The 17,007-nt window shown below is 38.8% G+C and overlaps 2 protein-coding genes across 6 annotated transcripts in view; one reads left to right on the top strand and one right to left on the bottom strand.

Moving 5' to 3' along the window:
- Positions 1-1,762: 1,762 nt before the first annotated feature.
- On the top strand, positions 1,763-4,779 carry LOC108051846 (ras suppressor protein 1). Of its 2 annotated transcripts, none has more exons than XM_017134104.2 (4): positions 1,763-2,151; positions 2,835-3,006; positions 3,842-4,463; positions 4,531-4,779. In XM_017134104.2, exons 2-4 carry the CDS (start codon positions 2,871-2,873, stop codon positions 4,619-4,621), a joined length of 849 nt encoding a protein of 282 aa, XP_016989593.1. In that variant the 5' UTR covers positions 1,763-2,151; positions 2,835-2,870; the 3' UTR covers positions 4,622-4,779. The 2 variants fall into 2 exon arrangements, with proteins under 2 accessions (XP_016989593.1, XP_016989594.1); XM_017134105.2 differs by having other exon boundaries at positions 1,763-2,158.
- Positions 4,780-6,736: 1,957 nt separating this feature from the next.
- Positions 6,737-17,007, bottom strand: part of LOC108051878 (disintegrin and metalloproteinase domain-containing protein 10) — an 86,633-nt gene continuing 76,362 nt past the window's right edge. For 3 of the 4 annotated variants that reach the window (XM_017134139.2, XM_017134142.2, XM_017134140.2), the window contains exons 6-12: positions 13,390-13,880; positions 10,915-11,061; positions 10,179-10,339; positions 9,877-10,111; positions 8,719-9,765; positions 8,067-8,661; positions 7,545-7,905 (exon numbers count right to left, since the gene is read on the bottom strand). In XM_017134139.2, the coding sequence (XP_016989628.1) occupies positions 7,649-7,905; positions 8,067-8,661; positions 8,719-9,765; positions 9,877-10,111; positions 10,179-10,339; positions 10,915-11,061; positions 13,390-13,880 (2,933 nt within the window). In that variant the 3' untranslated portion in view covers positions 7,545-7,648. Of the gene's footprint in view, positions 6,921-7,544; positions 7,906-8,066; positions 8,662-8,718; positions 9,766-9,876; positions 10,112-10,178; positions 10,340-10,914; positions 11,062-13,389; positions 13,881-17,007 lie in introns of those variants that run through there. The other variant, XM_017134143.2, reaches the window with a different exon arrangement.

The following is a 17,007-nucleotide window of genomic DNA, read 5'->3' as shown; positions in this document are numbered from 1 at the left end:
AGGCACCCACACAAACATCGGAGGTCCACAACGGCATCGGCAACTGGAGCACGACTGAGTAATTAAAAATGCAACAAACAGGCAAAGCGGAAAACCCCCGGCAAATACTGTACTCAAGGAGATAATATCAGACATGTTCTCATCCAGAAAGTTGTGCCAATTTTACGTTATTTCACGCATAACTGGAATAGTTTTCCCAAGGCTTAGGCGCTTTAATTCTGAAAAGAGTATGATAATAGCTTTGGATTCATTTTAAACTTCCCAGTTTATTGTTTTAAAAATTATTTCATAAATTGTATAATATTTTAAAAGCTTTATTCTACATTACCAAAATTTGCTCTGAAAAATATATTTATCGCCATCACCGATTATTTTATACATTGTTAACACTTTTATCTTATAGATATATAATTGCCCAAAAAGTGGAAAATTCAGCAAAATTTCAAAGAAGTGTAAGCCCCAAAAATGTATTATTGCATTTTTTTAAGTGGGCATGGTCGGCCGTTTTTCTTGCAATCGTTTACATTTAAAAATATAATGGTGTTTATTGCATAATAGTTTAATGGAATCTTACCTTATTATTTGTGAAAATAGCAATTCTGTGGTTTTAACATGTTGACACTTATTAAACGAAGTTAGATAGTATTGTTTCTGGTTGTGGAGTAATCGAATGTTTGGTTAGTAATAGGGTCGTGGTCTTCTTCTTGTCCCAAGAATGTCCCTTATTGAGGATACAGCAATGGGCAGCCGAATTGCAAACACGATTAGGATGGGTAACTCCATGACAATTTGATCCTTTCATTATGCAACGTCCCTTCTGTTTCTTCCTGCTTTTACAAACTTACTCAAGCGATTAGCTTTAAAAATTTTAATCTAATGATGTGACCAAAATCTTACTTATATAGCGAGCTTTACTTTCTGTGTCGTCAGGGGCGAGCAGTAGAAATAAGACAAGAATATACAATATCTTAAGAATAACCATTCTGGCTCAGATGGAAAGAAAAAGTAAATTTTTCTATTTAAGGTTCAGCTCTTTTTTTCTATTAAATAAATAAATAAACTGTGGGGAACTAATCAATTTTTCTTTTATTTCAAAAATGTTCTTCAATTTCTTACGTCGCACAACACATGGTGTTGGTTTTGCAAAATCGGTCCTTATATCGTCGATGTTTACATGGCTGATCGTCGGCCATGCATTCGCCCCATCCTCGTTTTCCTTTGCAGACTGGATAACAATGTAATATGGGAAAAGTTTTATATTAATATATTAATCAGACTTTATTACAGACTTACAGACTCTCGATTTTTTTTTGTCGGTTGCTCTACTGACGAAGATCGACAGTACTAGCAGGACTACGATTATAAAGAACTTTATGGACATCCTATATTCAGAAGTGCAGCTTTGTTCTGCAACCCATACATCTCTGGGGTTCTTTTCACTATGTCCGGAGCTGTGCGAAATCACTAAACGGAAAGAATTAGCGATTTTATGCTTTAGCTATGCCTCGAAAACAAGCCTGTAATTGGTTCGGAACACAAGTTCATCTCTATAATTCAAACTGGTTTCCCGCACTGTGAAGATGCTGGAGAAAAATACGAAATAAGTTTAAAAAAAAATCACCAAGACCCAATATCGGGTTTGGGTTTGCTGCTTTTGTTTTTGCCGGCAAAGGCGACAATCAGAAAAGGCAAAACCAGCCCCCAGCGCCCCAAACTCGCCCACATCCACTTTTGATCGATCTCGCTGACTCGGCGAGAGATCTCCTCAGTTACTCGAGACGATCGCACGACGTACGACGCATTCCGCCTTTTGGCTATTTTTGTGATTAATTTCGGAGAGCGGAGACGTGTTATAATAGAATCCATGTTCCATTCTGTAACGTGAATGCCTTATAATAAGGTCTAAAGATTTAAATGCGCGTGGATATTCAATCTATTCTGCCTTGTAATAAAAGTGACCTTTGTGGTTTCTTCCAGAAAAATAGGTCAAGTGCATTGTTTGTGTAACATAGTGACCCAAAAAGTAATAAAATCTATATCAATGTGAATAAAAAGTGCTGAAAACTGCCCACACAAAAACATATGCAAACGAAAAGTGCAGTTGACACAGTTTTAGAGCTACTGGGAGTGCCTAAGAAAACAGTTTGAGAGGTACTCTGTAAGTGATTGATTTAAAAATTTAAAATATAAAAAAGAAACTGAAGTTGCAACTAAAAGACTATAGACTATTTAATAATCAGCTTAAAGAATTTAAATCTAAAAAATACATTTGGAAATGACCAGACAGCTTTATTATAGCACTTGACAACTATCTATTTACAGGAGATAAACCATTCTGGACTTGAAGTAGAATTTAAATAATTATGGTTATTTAAGAAATAATTTCATTATTTAGGAATACAAAACTATTAATGTTAAATTCAATTGAATCTTTAGTTAAAGATTTAATTTACATTATTTCTACATGTCAATTCGACAACAGACATTCTAGGCATGTAATCTTTATGTCAAAGGAACTTTTTTTTGCCATCTGGCATCGTTTAGAATTACAAAGTAGCACTTTGTAAATTTTAAGATTTTATATATTGTTTTTATTTATTAACCAACATCATACAAATTGTATAATTTGTACAGGAGTCTTGGTCTTATTAGTTTTCTATGTGTGCTTTTGGGATTGTATATGGACGTATTTCTATGCTAAAATTTGTGAAGAGAATTAAATTGTAAAAAAGTATTCTAAGATTTATTTTTAAAATGCATAATAGCTCTAGAGTTTAAGATATTTGTACTTCCAATATTGGTTGTAACGTATAATTTTAAATTATTCTTTTCAGTATTTTTTAGTAAATTTGTGATCACACTCGACCAAAATGAGTCAGTGTCTACCAGTCAGCGCAAAGATGTCGAAGGCAAAGAAAGTTTTGGATGAAGCACGAGACACCCAAAATCGGGAGTTGGATCTGGTGGACAAGGGGCTATCGTCCTTCGAGGAGTTGCCTGGATTGTGTAAGTATTGAATTTAAGCAATTTAAGTGCTTATTTTAAAAAACTGACTCAACGGGATATAGACACTCCCACGCTAAATGAGACCTCGCCCAGCTGTTGTGAAAAACTTTAAGTTTTGTAATATTCTTGTGTTCTATCATTTAAATAATGGGTAATATTTATTTGCTAAGAATTAATTGTGCTATGAAACGGACGATACCTTTTTTTATTTATTGCGATGACGCCAGCACCAAAATAGAAATCAATCAATGAACAAAACGTAAACAAAGCCGATAAATACAATTCCTGCAACGCTGAATTGTTTCCATGAAGTTATTGAATAAATTGATTTTCGTTTTTCCCTTAATTCATACTTATTTTTCATAAAATGATTGTTGCTAAAGTGAATTTTGTACTTTACTTCTTAAATTATCAAATTTTATGAAGAACAACATTACGCATGCCTATGTTAATATAGTTATCTCGCTCTTTCTTCTGGCGTCTATACTTGTTGCGTGCAATCAGCTGTTTACATTTGAGGCCAGTGCCGAATTTACTGCGGATACAAAAAGAAACATTTTTTTAAATTGTAAATTTTTGTGTCCATTGCTTGAAAAGCAAAAATTTGCATAAAAAATATTTTGTTTGCAACTAAAAAAATTTTTCTTTCAAATTAACATTGAAATTTACAAAAATAATAAATACCGCAATGAAGATGATTTTTGTGTCCATTGCTGGAAAAGCAAAAATTTTCATAAAAAATATTTTGTTTGCAACTAAAAAAATTTTTCTTTCAAATTAACATTGAACTTAAAAGCTTATATTTTAAATAACCACTCTATTTCTCCGCCAACAGTCAACATGTCCAACATCACGCGACTGACCCTGTCCCACAACAAGATCAGTGTGATCAGTCCCGGAATCGCGAACCTTCTGAATTTGGAGATCCTTAATCTCTCCAACAACCAGCTGGCCGAACTGCCCGTTTCGCTGTCGTCCATGCCCAAGCTGCGAATCCTCAATGTCTCCATCAATAAGCTAATCAACCTGCCTCGGGGCTTTGGAGCCTTCCCCGTTCTGGAGGTGTTGGACCTTTCGTACAACAATCTTAACGAACAGGTGCTGCCGGGCAACTTCTTCGGCATGGAAACTCTGCGTGCCTTATATCTGGGTGATAATGACTTCGAGTATATACCGCCGGAGGTGGGCCAACTGAAGAATCTCCAAATTCTCGGTCTGCGAGACAACGATCTACTAGAGCTTCCCCGAGAAGTTGGGGACTTGGTACGACTGCGGGAGCTGCATATTCAGAACAATAGGCTGCAGGTCCTGCCACCGGAAATTGCCCAACTGGACCTCCTGAGTAACAAGTCGGTGATGAAGATGGAGGAGAATCCCTGGGTTAATCCCATTGCCGAGCAATATTTACTAGGCATCAGTCATGTAATCGACTATCTCAAAACGGAGACCTACAAAATGTGAGTTCACAATATATCCAATATATCCAAAAGAGTATTCCCAACTTATCACCAATATCCTCGACAGCATCTACAATCGTCATACTCAGGCGGGACGCAGTGGACCACCGCCACCGAAAGCCGACAAGAGCAAGAAGACCTCTCGAATACGCGCATAGGTTTCTTGACCAGAAGCTCCCATAAAATAATGTGTTCGGCTCGTTCGTTGTTAACCAAAACAGTTTTTGTATACTAATTTATAAGTATTTGTAAACTAATGTGTATTTTCGCAAAGTGCCTTGATCCTTTTCTCACTAATTAAAATTAAAGAACTAAATGTTGTTTTTTTTTTGGGTCTCATCGATGAAGATTCGTTAATTCAACCAGGTTTGAAGCGATATTTGCTATATGAATAAAAACACATTTATTATTTTATAAAATAGTAGGTTTTCTTGTTTTTTATTATCTTTTCTCATATTCATTCATTCTTTTTTAAGAAATTTGTTCCATAATCATAATTAATTAGTTTACTTAAAGTCAATTAATTAATTCTTTATTTATTTTAATTAAATTAATAGTTAAATGTTTTTTGTTTTTGTTCTTTGTTTACTATGTTGTTTGAGAAAAATCAAAAGCATAGTTTTGCTTTGTTCGCCTTGTGTTTGTTTCGTTTCTTTGCATTTTTCACTTGTCAATTTGAATTGAATACATACTTCATATATCAATTTATGTAATTTAATTATTTTGTAAACTTATTTTGCTTTTTCTGTATATGCAATTCAATTTTAATTTATTCCTTAGAGTATATTTTAGTATTTATATTTATATATATTTCATAGAGTTTATTTACAAGAGTTTGAAGATGTTCTTTTACGTTGAGTCCTGCAGGAATTAAAAATAAGCTATCAAAGAACACGGGATACATTTAATTTTGAGAATTCTTTTTTTTAACCATATTTTAAAATCTGGATGTTAAATGAAATAACACAAGTATTTCAACGAAATAATCAAATAACTTCCATCCTATAAATGTCTTTTCTTGGAGTAGTGCATCAGTCGGGACTCCGTGAGTTGCACGTTTCATCTTTGAGCATGCAAATACGAAACACAGACAAAAACAAAAAACATAAACTAGTAACCTATGAGACTACAACAAAGTAATTACAAGCACACGTAGACTCACATGTACATGACCTACGTTCATAAAAATAGATTTTAATGTTGGCAGATATACACATATATGATAGATAACATTAAACATAATCAGTGGTGGTCTTGCTACCAGATTGCTAAAACATAAAGCTTTAAACCTAATACTAATAAAAATTGACAATAGAAAATTTTACCTAAGATAGTAAAAATACGTGAAATATAAAAATTAGTTACTTCGTTTGCTTTTTCTGCACAAGGAAAATATATACGGAAAACAATCAAAGCGACGTTCTAAAGTTGTACAGAAAAATGCTTTTGGCAACAAATTAAAAATATTGGATTGTTTCCACCATAAGTTTTAAGTCTCGCTCTTTTATATAATATTTCTGGTTTTTATACTTTTTGGTTTTCATGGTTGTTTGCTAGTTTACAAATGCAATTTTGACGGCTTTAAATAAACATTTAGCCTTCGGTACAGATAAATACAATTTAAATGCTTTGTTGTTTCCGTTTTTTTTAATGTCGCTTAATTAATTCGCACTGTTTTTATTTCATTAATTTTTTTGTACAAAACACATTTTTGTGATTCAAGTTTTTTATTCATGCTTCCCACTTAGAAATCTCACCAACATATAGAATGCTTTTCCCATTCAATTAAACATAATTTTTTCTTTTCAAGTATCATATTAATTTTTTGTGGCTGCTGCTATTTAATATTTGTGTATGCGTAATAAATATATACATACAAATGTATATATTTACTTTTCGATTTATATGTATTATGCATGTTGCCGTTTTTAATTATTTATATTAACCATAATTTGCATTCGTATTTTTCGTTTCAATTTATTAATCAAAAATATCATTCACTTTTAGCTTTTTCTGTTTTATGAAATTTGTCTCCATTTTTTTGTGTTTTTTTTTCTGGCGGTTTTCCTATGTGGCATACAAACATTGCTTAAATAAAAATAATTAGCATAAAAATTACATTTACATTTAATTTGAGTTCATTTGATTTATGTTGTTGCTTTTGTTGCTGTTTGGGCTGTGTTGTTTGCTGTTGTTGTTGCTGCTGCTTGAGTCGCTTTGCTTTTGGCCTTTTATGGCGCTCCATTGCCACTTTTGGCTGTCAAACTTTACTATTGTTGGGCGCCCTCGTAGTGGATTCATATTGGCCCCGCCCCAAGGCCGCATACGCATCGGCGTAGGCGTGTTGCTGCTGCGGTTCCAGTTGCTGCTGCTGTTGCAGATGGTGTTGCTGCTGCTGTTGCTCATGCAACGATGTCGGCCGACTAAAGCTTACTTGTAGCGGCGGCGGCGCGACGCCTAAGAGCGGAAACAAATTTATCAAATATAGTAATCAGAAAATTAAATGGACTTCAACATTCCTTATAAGTTGTGTTAGTAATTATGTGTTTTAGCATTTTATAAATCTATTTATCGTTTTTTTTTTGGAGATAAACAGAATTCAAGTTAAAAAATTTAAAAATATTTTTATCATTATCATAACATATAAAATAAAGATTTAAAAAATGCTTTTGTTCTTAAGATTAATATATCATATATTTATAACCCCATTAAACCCTTTTTACGTGATTTTATAATCACCAATATTTGATTAATAAGGAGTTATATAAGTGTTAAATAAACCATTTAAATGCACATGCAAAAACATAACAACAACAATACAAAAACATTATCCAAAACAAAACGAAAATGGGGCACTAAGGGGACCAAAATCAAAAATATTAGGGGAAATGTCACATGCAGGTGAAAGAGGAGAAAAGTACGACCAAACTATTAACAGGGACAAAAGTACATCCAACAAAATTAAAGTGGGGTCTCAAACCAAAATAAACTGGGGAAAAATCACAAAGGTCATACCAATTGCTTCGGTTAATAGAATTATCATTTTGATATCTTTTTTTTGTGTTTGGTGGTGGATGGGAAGCAACAGCTTATGGATCGATGACTAGCAGCGGGCGTTTTTTGGTTTTTTGGGGTTCGGGGTCTGTCTTTCAGTGTTCTGTATGGCAATTTGATGGATCCACTCATTAATAAACAATATTGCGGCGCACTGGCTTGACGGCCTTCTCCTTGCTGCTACTGCGACTGCTGGCCTGCTGCTGCGACTTGTGCGACTTTGACTCTTTGGCTTTGGCACTTTTCCCGCTTTTGCTCTTACTACTACTGCCCGCCCCCGATCCCGATCCCGACCCACTGCCGACTGCCGCTGTGGATGAGTTGGTGGTTGTGGTGTTGGAGGTGTTGTTGGTACGTGATGATCGGGACTTATTGCGTGGTGGTAGTTCTGAATTTGTAGCGTTTCGCAAACGAAAAGAAAAACGACAAATTAAATTCGTGAAAAAAACTGGGAAATGGGGGAAAAAACAATTTGAGAAAATGAGGAGCATGTCTGGGGGCAAAACTACCGACTCAGGGCTCACTCTTGTGGAGAATGGGGACACACACCTTTCGGCGTGTAGAACGCTTGCTGTTGCTGTGGTTGCTGTTGCGGCGAAATTGCCGGTTGCTGTAGTTGTAGTTGTTGTTGTTGGTGCGTTTGCAATTGCTGCTGTGCATTGGGCGGCGGCAATGGCAGCGGCAGCTGGGCCCGAGCCACCACACCGCCGCTGCTAATGGCCGCCTGGACACCACCACCAATGGAACCTGGTATCGCCTGTTCGGCTCCATACCCGCCATGTGATCGCGCTGCTCCGCTAGTGGCTCCAACACCTCCGCTGGAAGCCGCCTGTGGACGGCCACTGCTGGTGGAGCGTGTGCCACGGCCATCACTCCTTCTCGCCTGATTCGCTGCCGAATTGCGACTGGAGTGACTGCCGCCGGTGGGCAGTGGTACGACTGAGTGACCGCCCTGCTGGCGATCCCAATCGTGCGGGTGCGATTGGTTGTGCGACCGCGAGCCACCGTGGCGACCCCCTCCCCCACCTCCTCCTCCGCCACCACCACCACTGCGTCCATCGCCGCCGCGGGGATAGTGCTGCGCCTCGTGGGCCGGCGGTGGGATGCTTCGAGGTCCGGCTCCTCGCTGATTGGGATGACGTTGCTGCAATATTTCAGTGTAAATTACCTTACTCTCAACAAAGTTATTTCAAAACCGTACCATTCTTCGCAACGTATTCATGGGAGCTCTCAGAGTTTCGCTGATGCGACGAGCTCGCCGCTTTTTCGGATTGGAACTGGGTGTGTGCACCGCACAGCACTTGATAAAGGCTCCCATGACCACGATAAAGGCCACACCCATCAGCACCACCAAATACCAGTTTTCGACGATCCACTCGGCCACCGTCTGTAGAGTTTCCCGGTTGAGCAGCAGATTCTTCAGTCGCACCAGTGGACCATCGGCGTCCACAGCTCGACACTTGAGGAACACATCACAGTAGCCCTGGAAATTATCGCAAGGGGATCCCGGCTGCAGACTAATGCCACCCTTTTGGATATTATACTTCTCAGCAAACTCGCTGGTGCTGCGACAGGTGCTGGTATCGTTTCCATCCTGGCAGGCCAAGTCACACAGCTTGCGTTTGTTGACGTGCGGCAGCGTGGTCGACGTGAGGAAACACTTGGTCATGTTCCAGAGCAGACATGGCGATCCACTACATTCACCCCGCATACACAGTGCAGTACCATTGTTGCACATGGTCTTGTCATCCCGATGACGTGGCTCCGGACACTCGGCGGTGGTTCCGTTGCAAGTGCTCGACCAGCTGCACTCCGTCTCTTCCTTACACTTCTGGTGGTAGCTGGTGGGCACAAAGGCGCAGGAGTTGGGCAAACAGCAGGGACCCTGCGACGGGGAACACTGCGTCTTGGCCCGACGGGTGCAGCCTTTGGCACTGGAGTTCAGCGACTGGTCGTACTCGCTAATCAGACGCGGGTAGCAGCAATCGTCCTTGCACTCGTCCCCATTGAAGCCACAGTCACACTCCTCGCCAGACTCCACAATCTTATTGCCGCAGAAGGCTCCCTCCGAAGCCTTGAAGCAATCCCGCTTTGTGTTGCCCACCAGGACGTCCAGGACATTAGAGATATTCCGAATGGAGCAAGGCGAGAACTTTGAGTTGTTTGGGCGATCTCCGGAGGTGGCACTGGCAAACATAATATAATTGCCGTTGAGACCTCCAGGGCGACACTCCTGCGGGTAATCGTGCTAAGAAAGATATAAAACAAAGTTAAAGGGGTAAGTATACAAAACTTAAGCAATTCAAGAGTTTGGTTTATTCGTATTCCAATCGGAAATTAAGTTTATTTGAAAACTCACAGGTGATCCAAAGTTATGCCCAATCTCGTGGGCCAACGTCAACTGCGATACCTTCGGTGGGACCCGACTATTGTAGTTCACAAAGGTGATGATGCCCGTGTTAAGGGATCGCTTGGTGCTTTGATAATGTCCGGCAACCGTTTCAGTGTAAGTCTTGTATTTCTCGCAAATTCCACCAGAGGCACCCGAAGCACTCGCAACCCAGGCCAAACCCAAAGTGCCGCCTGTGAAATCTCTGTAAAAATGGTAATAGTCACAATCAGTCAAACGATTAATTATAATGTAACTAGCCAATAACCCACCTGTAGGTAAACACATAGGCCAGGCAGAAGTCCGAGTGATCTTCCAGGGAATGGAGATTCAAAAAGTTCGAGACATCCATATGCTCATTGCAAAAGGCATTGTGGGGACCATTATAGAAATTTCGACACGCCGAATCGTCATCGATCTTAATGCGTTGCACCTAGCAAACAAAAAATAACATAATAAAATACAAAAATTAGTAAAATACAAAGTAAAGAGAGTACTGCATATTTATATTTTCAATATACTAAAGTGTAATATTATAATGATAATATTCCTCTTACTATTTAATGTTTATATATTTAGCATGAGTTCCTTATAATTTATACATTATAATTATAGCTCAATTAAAGATTATAACTCAAACATTTAAATTGTGATTCTTTTCTTTAATTAAAATATGCACATAAAAGGAAACTTTAAAAGTGTATAATCACATGAATGCGTAATATTTTGCAATCAGAAAGTGTGAAATATTGACCTGCATTTTTCAGAAACATTATTTTATTATTGCGGCTCAATTAACGCAATCAATTAGTCGCGGATGACACAAGAACTGTAATCTAGGAAACCCGGATTGTGCTTTAATATAGACTGCACTAAAGACCCGTCTACACATGGTTTAACCAGCTACCAATGTCCGGTTGTGGTCAGGCGTACTGTGGGGCGGGTCCTGCCGCTTTGTCCTTATCTCATCATCATTGTTTGTCCGCCGGACTCCCGCTGTGTACTCACCTCAAAGCGTATGTTGCGATGCTCGGTGCGTCCGTCGAACTTTGTGTTGCGGTAAATGTAATTAACGGCCGTCACGTGATGTGCAATCAGCGATGTGATTTCCTCACGCGTTTTCACATCCACCTCGTCCCTTTTTCCACGATCGTGCTGTAACCAAAAATGGCGCAGTTATAAGGTGTTGACAAAAAATTAACGCTGGCTTTGAGTTCAGTTCGCCCAAAGCCCCCCAAAAGAACGGTGGGCCCTATTTAACTATTCAATACTGAAAAGTATTTTACTGTTAGTACCTACAAATGTAATCTATATAGTTAGATAATTTCCAAAAAATAAATAAGTTAAAGCTTTAATAAATTTGTAAGTTAAATTATTACCAAAACATTTGAAATATAAATGGACTTCGTTTCGGACTACGTTTTAAGGAAAAGCCTGCAAACCCTTCTCTCAAAATTCTAATTTGAAGTTGAAAAATAATTATTTGTTAAGCGACAAGGTAGACAGATTTAATTAACGTGAAACCTCTTGACTTTTTCGGGGATGAGGTAATAAAAATCTCAAACCGCAATGCGTTGAAAAGCGGAAATGCGCCTGACATCTGTGTAAATGGGTCCGAAACTCCCTCCCACGCCAGACAAACAAAAAAGACAACCCCAAACGCCCCTTTCATCTGTAGCTCATCCAATCCAATCCATGCCAACTCCCACCCACCAAAACACTCTTCAAATATATTTGTATAAAAATGCAAATTCAGCTAAGCCCGAAGAATATTTCAGCTGAAGTTTATAAGGTTTTATGCGCACTCCCCAAACATCCGGATCCGAGCATCAGCCTCCCACCGATTTTGGCTCAAAAATCAAAATGCCGCGGGGCGCAAAAGACAAAAACAATGGCAGACGAGAATGGAAGTGAAACTTTAAAAAACCGAAGTTTATATTCCCTTGCAGTTATAGAAACATTACTTATACGGAAAAATTTTATTGAACAATTGTCCAATTTATTGTCAATTATTAATAGCTTTCAATTAATATGAGATATATTTGGAAGTTCGATACTTTCTACTTTAGTAAGTAAACATTGAAATACTCTTTGCATGGATTTAAAAACGCGAACAAAAACAGGAGGAAAAAAGCTTGAAATAAAGAGAGAATCGTGGAAAGAGTGAGCGAAACAAATGCGCGAATTATGCAAAACTCATTGCAAATAAACACACGTGAGAAAAAGAGAGAAAGGAGAAAGCGAAGACAAGGAGGGCGGCTGCAAGGACGAGGGAGTGGGCGTGGGCGGAAACGGAAATAAGGCTGGCACTCTGGTGACGAGGATGTTGACGTCGACATCATCTCGCGTACAATGCGAAAAAATGAACGTAAACATAAAAGTGCGGCGAAAGAATGGCATTAAATGGGTGAGGGGGGGGACTGAAGATGAGTTGCGGGCGGTGGGTGGTGGGTGGTGTAACACGGTTGCGGGCCATAACGGTTGATTGCATACGCTATACGAACCGAAGGAGGTCAGATGATTGGATGATTGCTAAGCTCTGTTCGCTCTGCAGATGCCCCGAAAAGTAGGCAATTCTTTGGAATGCGACAAAAGGGTTCGAGTTTATGGAGCGTGAAAATTCGCTGAATAAGTAGGTAAACAAATTCATGTTTGTATTGAACATTTGTTTCAGACTTATACTGGATATTCTTTTCTATAAAGTGCTATTGAAGTGAACAATTTTTTGTAGCATAACATTATTATGTACAACCATACCAAGTTAGAAGATAAAAAAATGTAGTCAACGAAATGTATATTTTTCTTTTAGCAAGCAAAGACAAATTGCTACAAATGAATGGACAACATTAATAAAAGAAATTCCCTTGCCATTTTAATTTAATTTGTCGGCTCTGTGAACGATAAAATGTATTGATTTTTTATTATTTTCTTTTTCACAGGTATTTTACAAATTTCTACGAACCACTGAATCAAGAGCCCCTTACAACAGAACCTTCAATTTATTGTGTAGGGCACCAGTCAATATCTTTTAACATGAAATGTACATACAAAAAATTCCTTGCAACTATGATGTCTATGGGCCCCAACATCCTCATCCCATTAATTTTGTGCCTCCTTTTGTTTTATGTGTACTTCACTTTCATGAGAAGTCTGTTGGCTCGTAAAAATTTGCAAAATTCATGGTTCTCCTATTTTTTATTCAATTTGGGGCACGTGCCTCTCTTGCTCTCAACACCCACAATTTTTATCTTTAGTGCCGCTTTTTCTACAATTTTAACTAAAATACAATTGAGTTTAAATACTAAGCTTAAGTTTTTGTAGAAATTTAGATTCGAATATTTTAGAACTGTAACTAACATGCGAATTAACCAACCATTTTGTGTATTCTGCTTTTATTTGTTTTACACAAAAAATTTCATTTAAATATATTTCGAAATCTTTTGTACCTAAACAATAAGACATGGCTAATACAAAGGTACTTACATCGGCAATGCCTTCGCGTATGTGGCGCCAAATCAATGGATCCGTTTGAATGTAGAGCGAACAGGTATTCTTGTTGTCCTCACGACCGCGTCCAGATCCGGCGGATGAGCCACCGGACCCACCTCCTCCGTCGGTGGCTCGACGCACTCGCTCGTGGACGAGCTGATGCCAGTCGGCCACGTTGGCGGATGAGCCCAGGCGACGTCCGGTCGAAGGATCGTAGAATGCACCCTCGGCGAAGTTCGCCTCTTTCGTGTACTTCTGATGGGGATACTTGAAATCCTCATCGCCACCGATGTATTTCTTGGGCGGATGGGGATGGGGCTGCTGCTGCTGTTGCTGCTGTGGGGCGGACTTTTTGTGCAGCTGCTTCCGGTGGAGCTTTTGGTAGTCCTTTGACATGGGCTCCGGCAGCTCTTCGACGGCTGAATTTTGTATGTTCTCCATCCACTGAGAGACCTCATCCGTGATGCCGCAGCCGGCCACGTGACCTGCAAAGAAGAACAAAAGCACAGAATGAATGCGGGAAGTAAGTTGGTAAGAAAAAAAAAACACAAAAAAAAAAATAGGGTCAGAATGAGGAATGTTAATTTGCTGATGCAGTCCAGCATTTGGGGCTTCCTCATCTTACTGAATTCAATGGGAAAATTATTTATGACCTACCAAGTGAAAGCCACAAAAATGTAATTAAAAGCATCCCCACGCAGATGCGAAATACGAAAAAATTTTAATGCAAATGCCAAAGTCAAATGTTTAAGTAAATGGTGTAAATGAAAAAGTGAAGCTTTGAAAAATCGCAGTAAAAGGGGGAGGAGTACATATACTCCTTTGGCGCCTGCTGCACTTTAAAAGTGTATCAACAATTATATTTACAGCTTTGTCGGGCTCCTGGCGGAGCATTGTCTTGGCCAGCGGAAACTGTTAATAGCCGCTAGCCGGTAATGAAAATTTATTGTTTTATTGTTTAAGCGCAGCCAGGGAAACGCGGTCTGCTGCTTTTTATCCACAATCGGAGGGCGCGTTTTGCACGCGATTCGCTCGCGTTTTTACCCCTCATCGCGATTGTCAACATTAAATAAACCAAAAGGGGAATGCAACAGGGCGGAAAAGGGAATAAAGAACTGCACCGCAGAGTGGTGCACATTTTTAAAAGCTGCGAGAGTTTTATTGCTCCAGCCATTTACATTCATTTCCAGAATAATCTTCAGAGTTACGAGAACTACCCGAATCTGGGGCAATGAAACGAATATTTAAGTTAAGCGAAAAATTAATAAAACTTAACCAGATATGAAATTATGTTACAAAAGTAATTCTTTTTATTCGAGTAACGTAGCTTTTCATTAAATCAATTGACTGATGGAATAAAGAGATGTATTGAATGCATAAAAGAGTTACTCTTTTTAATAACGTTTGATTTATATATTTTTTGTAACAGCAAATATTGTCCCGCTTACAAGTGTCGTTTCTTCGGAAATATATTTTTTATTTGCTGTTTAATAATACCTTTAAAAATTGTTGTTAAAAAACAAAACACTTTTAAAACACATTTATAATTTTTTTAAAAGCCCCTTAAAAGCCCCGTAATTACTTATTTAATTTATTAAAAGCCTAAGTCTTGCACCAAAAACTTGGAAACTATTCAACTTTTACCTTCCCTTCCTTTGTCAAAAAGAAAATAAAGTAGACTTTGTTACTTTTAACGCATTTAAGAAGGGAATGCAACGGTTGCAATATCGAAGACACTTTGCACTTTTCATTAAACATCATTTATGCCACTCGCTTGAATGCTTCTCAGACACCCTCTCAGCATTCCACAAAGCCCCTTTGGAGAACCCTCTTGGCCAGCCAGCAAACGAATCGCTCGAAAGTCATAACAAGGCAACAGGATTTCCCCTCTTCGCCGGCACTATTTTCTTGGCACTGGCATACCGAGGATATTCATCCTGGCGCCAGGACGAGGACCGCTGTCCAGTTCAGTCAGCTCCCAGCTTCCCAACTCCCAGTAGCTACGTTGCAGCTTTCAGTGGAGCTATAAATTTTTATTTGGCTGATGCTATTGTGTCAAGTAAGCGGGGGCGGTGTAAAGTTGTTGGGTTCTGTTGCTGTTGCCGTGCCATTACCATTATGCATTTGCTTATTCTTCTTCGTTTTCTTCGCGCTCGCTTTTTATTTACCCATTCCCAAACTGTTTGTCTTTATTACAAGCATTTTGGCGGCGTTGTCGTACTTCAGTGCAGGATGGCAACGTTGCCCGCCAAGCACGCGACCTACGCCAAATTCAGTTCAGTGAAAAAAAAAACCAACAAAAAAAATTATAATATATATTTATATTTGTGCAATTATAATAATAAAATTTTATTCGGTTTAAAAGATCAAGTCAAATCAAACAGACCTTGAAACATATGAACAAAATATTAATAAATAAAGTAAGAAGGGAAAGTTCTTAGAGTTCTTATTATTCTTTAGATTATATTCTATTATGTGTAAGACACAGTAATATTTAGATTTATTTGAAAAGTTTCGACAGTGTATGCGGGTCGTGGATGCAGGTGGAATGTTGCTCCAGGAAAAGCCCTACCCATAGACATAGGAGGGAGCCACTAAATACGTAAACCCTCGAGAAGCCAGTAAAGCCGCAGCAGGCACAGCTTCCGTAAATGCCCCGCTCTCCTGGAAGGCCCCACAAAATCCACAGAGGCATGCAATTTGCATATCAAAGGCAACCCCTCGAGTATGCTGCTGCTGCCTTCTATATCCCTGGCTATGTTTTATTTTGTTGCATGCCGCTTCTTACTCCAATGACCCGTTTTTATTTCATTTTGCTGCATCGCCTTCTGCCTGAATTTTCTTTTCGTTTTTCCCACTTTTAGGGCAGCAGCCTTATTGTTGCTGCCGCTCTTATGAGATTTCGAGTGTAGAAAAGAAGAGGCCGTATTCAATCGGTATCTGATGTTGCCAAGCCAACCCCAAGATGTTGTCTGATTTTCGGTTTTTATGCCATGCCAGCTCGCTCGTTTTGACCGACGACAGTGTCATGTACTCCACACAATCTCCCCTACCCCAAATCCAAGCCCAATTCGCCTTCAAACGCCCCCCGCCCTTTTCCCATTTCAATCAACAGCTGTTGAGTCGCCATCGCCAGCGTAATAGAGCGCGCGTCTCCGGCACATTTAATTTTTCCAATTTCTCCGTGCCACTCAACGGCTGCTTTTTGCCTTGCGCCCTCTTCGGAACCCGCCATCCAGTTCGCCTTCTTTGCTCCTTTGCTCCACGACAACTTCTTTTTTCTACAGTCAGAAAAGCAATATAAATCTGGATTCAAACAGTTTAAAATATAAAATATACCATTAAAAAACAATAAAGGAAGGGAGGCTATCTATTCAAAAAGCATTGGAAACTTTTGAAAGTTAATTAAAACACTTATTTTATTACTCCAACAGAGGATTAAACATATAATTTTAAAACCAAAAAAAATGTCTAACTGCTAAATATTATTAATATTATTCACACATATGGGGTCAACTAAAAAAAAATGCCTTCCCTTTTTGTGCAAAGTACAATACATTTGTGTTCAAAGAAGAAAATGTAATAAAAAACAATTTTTAAAAGGAAAGTTCA

Source organism: Drosophila rhopaloa, unplaced genomic scaffold, assembly GCF_018152115.1.
Source record: "Drosophila rhopaloa isolate 14029-0021.01 unplaced genomic scaffold, ASM1815211v1 contig_2, whole genome shotgun sequence".
Lineage (NCBI taxonomy): Eukaryota > Metazoa > Arthropoda > Insecta > Diptera > Drosophilidae > Drosophila > Drosophila rhopaloa.
The sequence above is the reverse complement of the archived record's forward strand: the minus strand, read 5'-3'. Positions and strand labels throughout refer to the sequence as shown.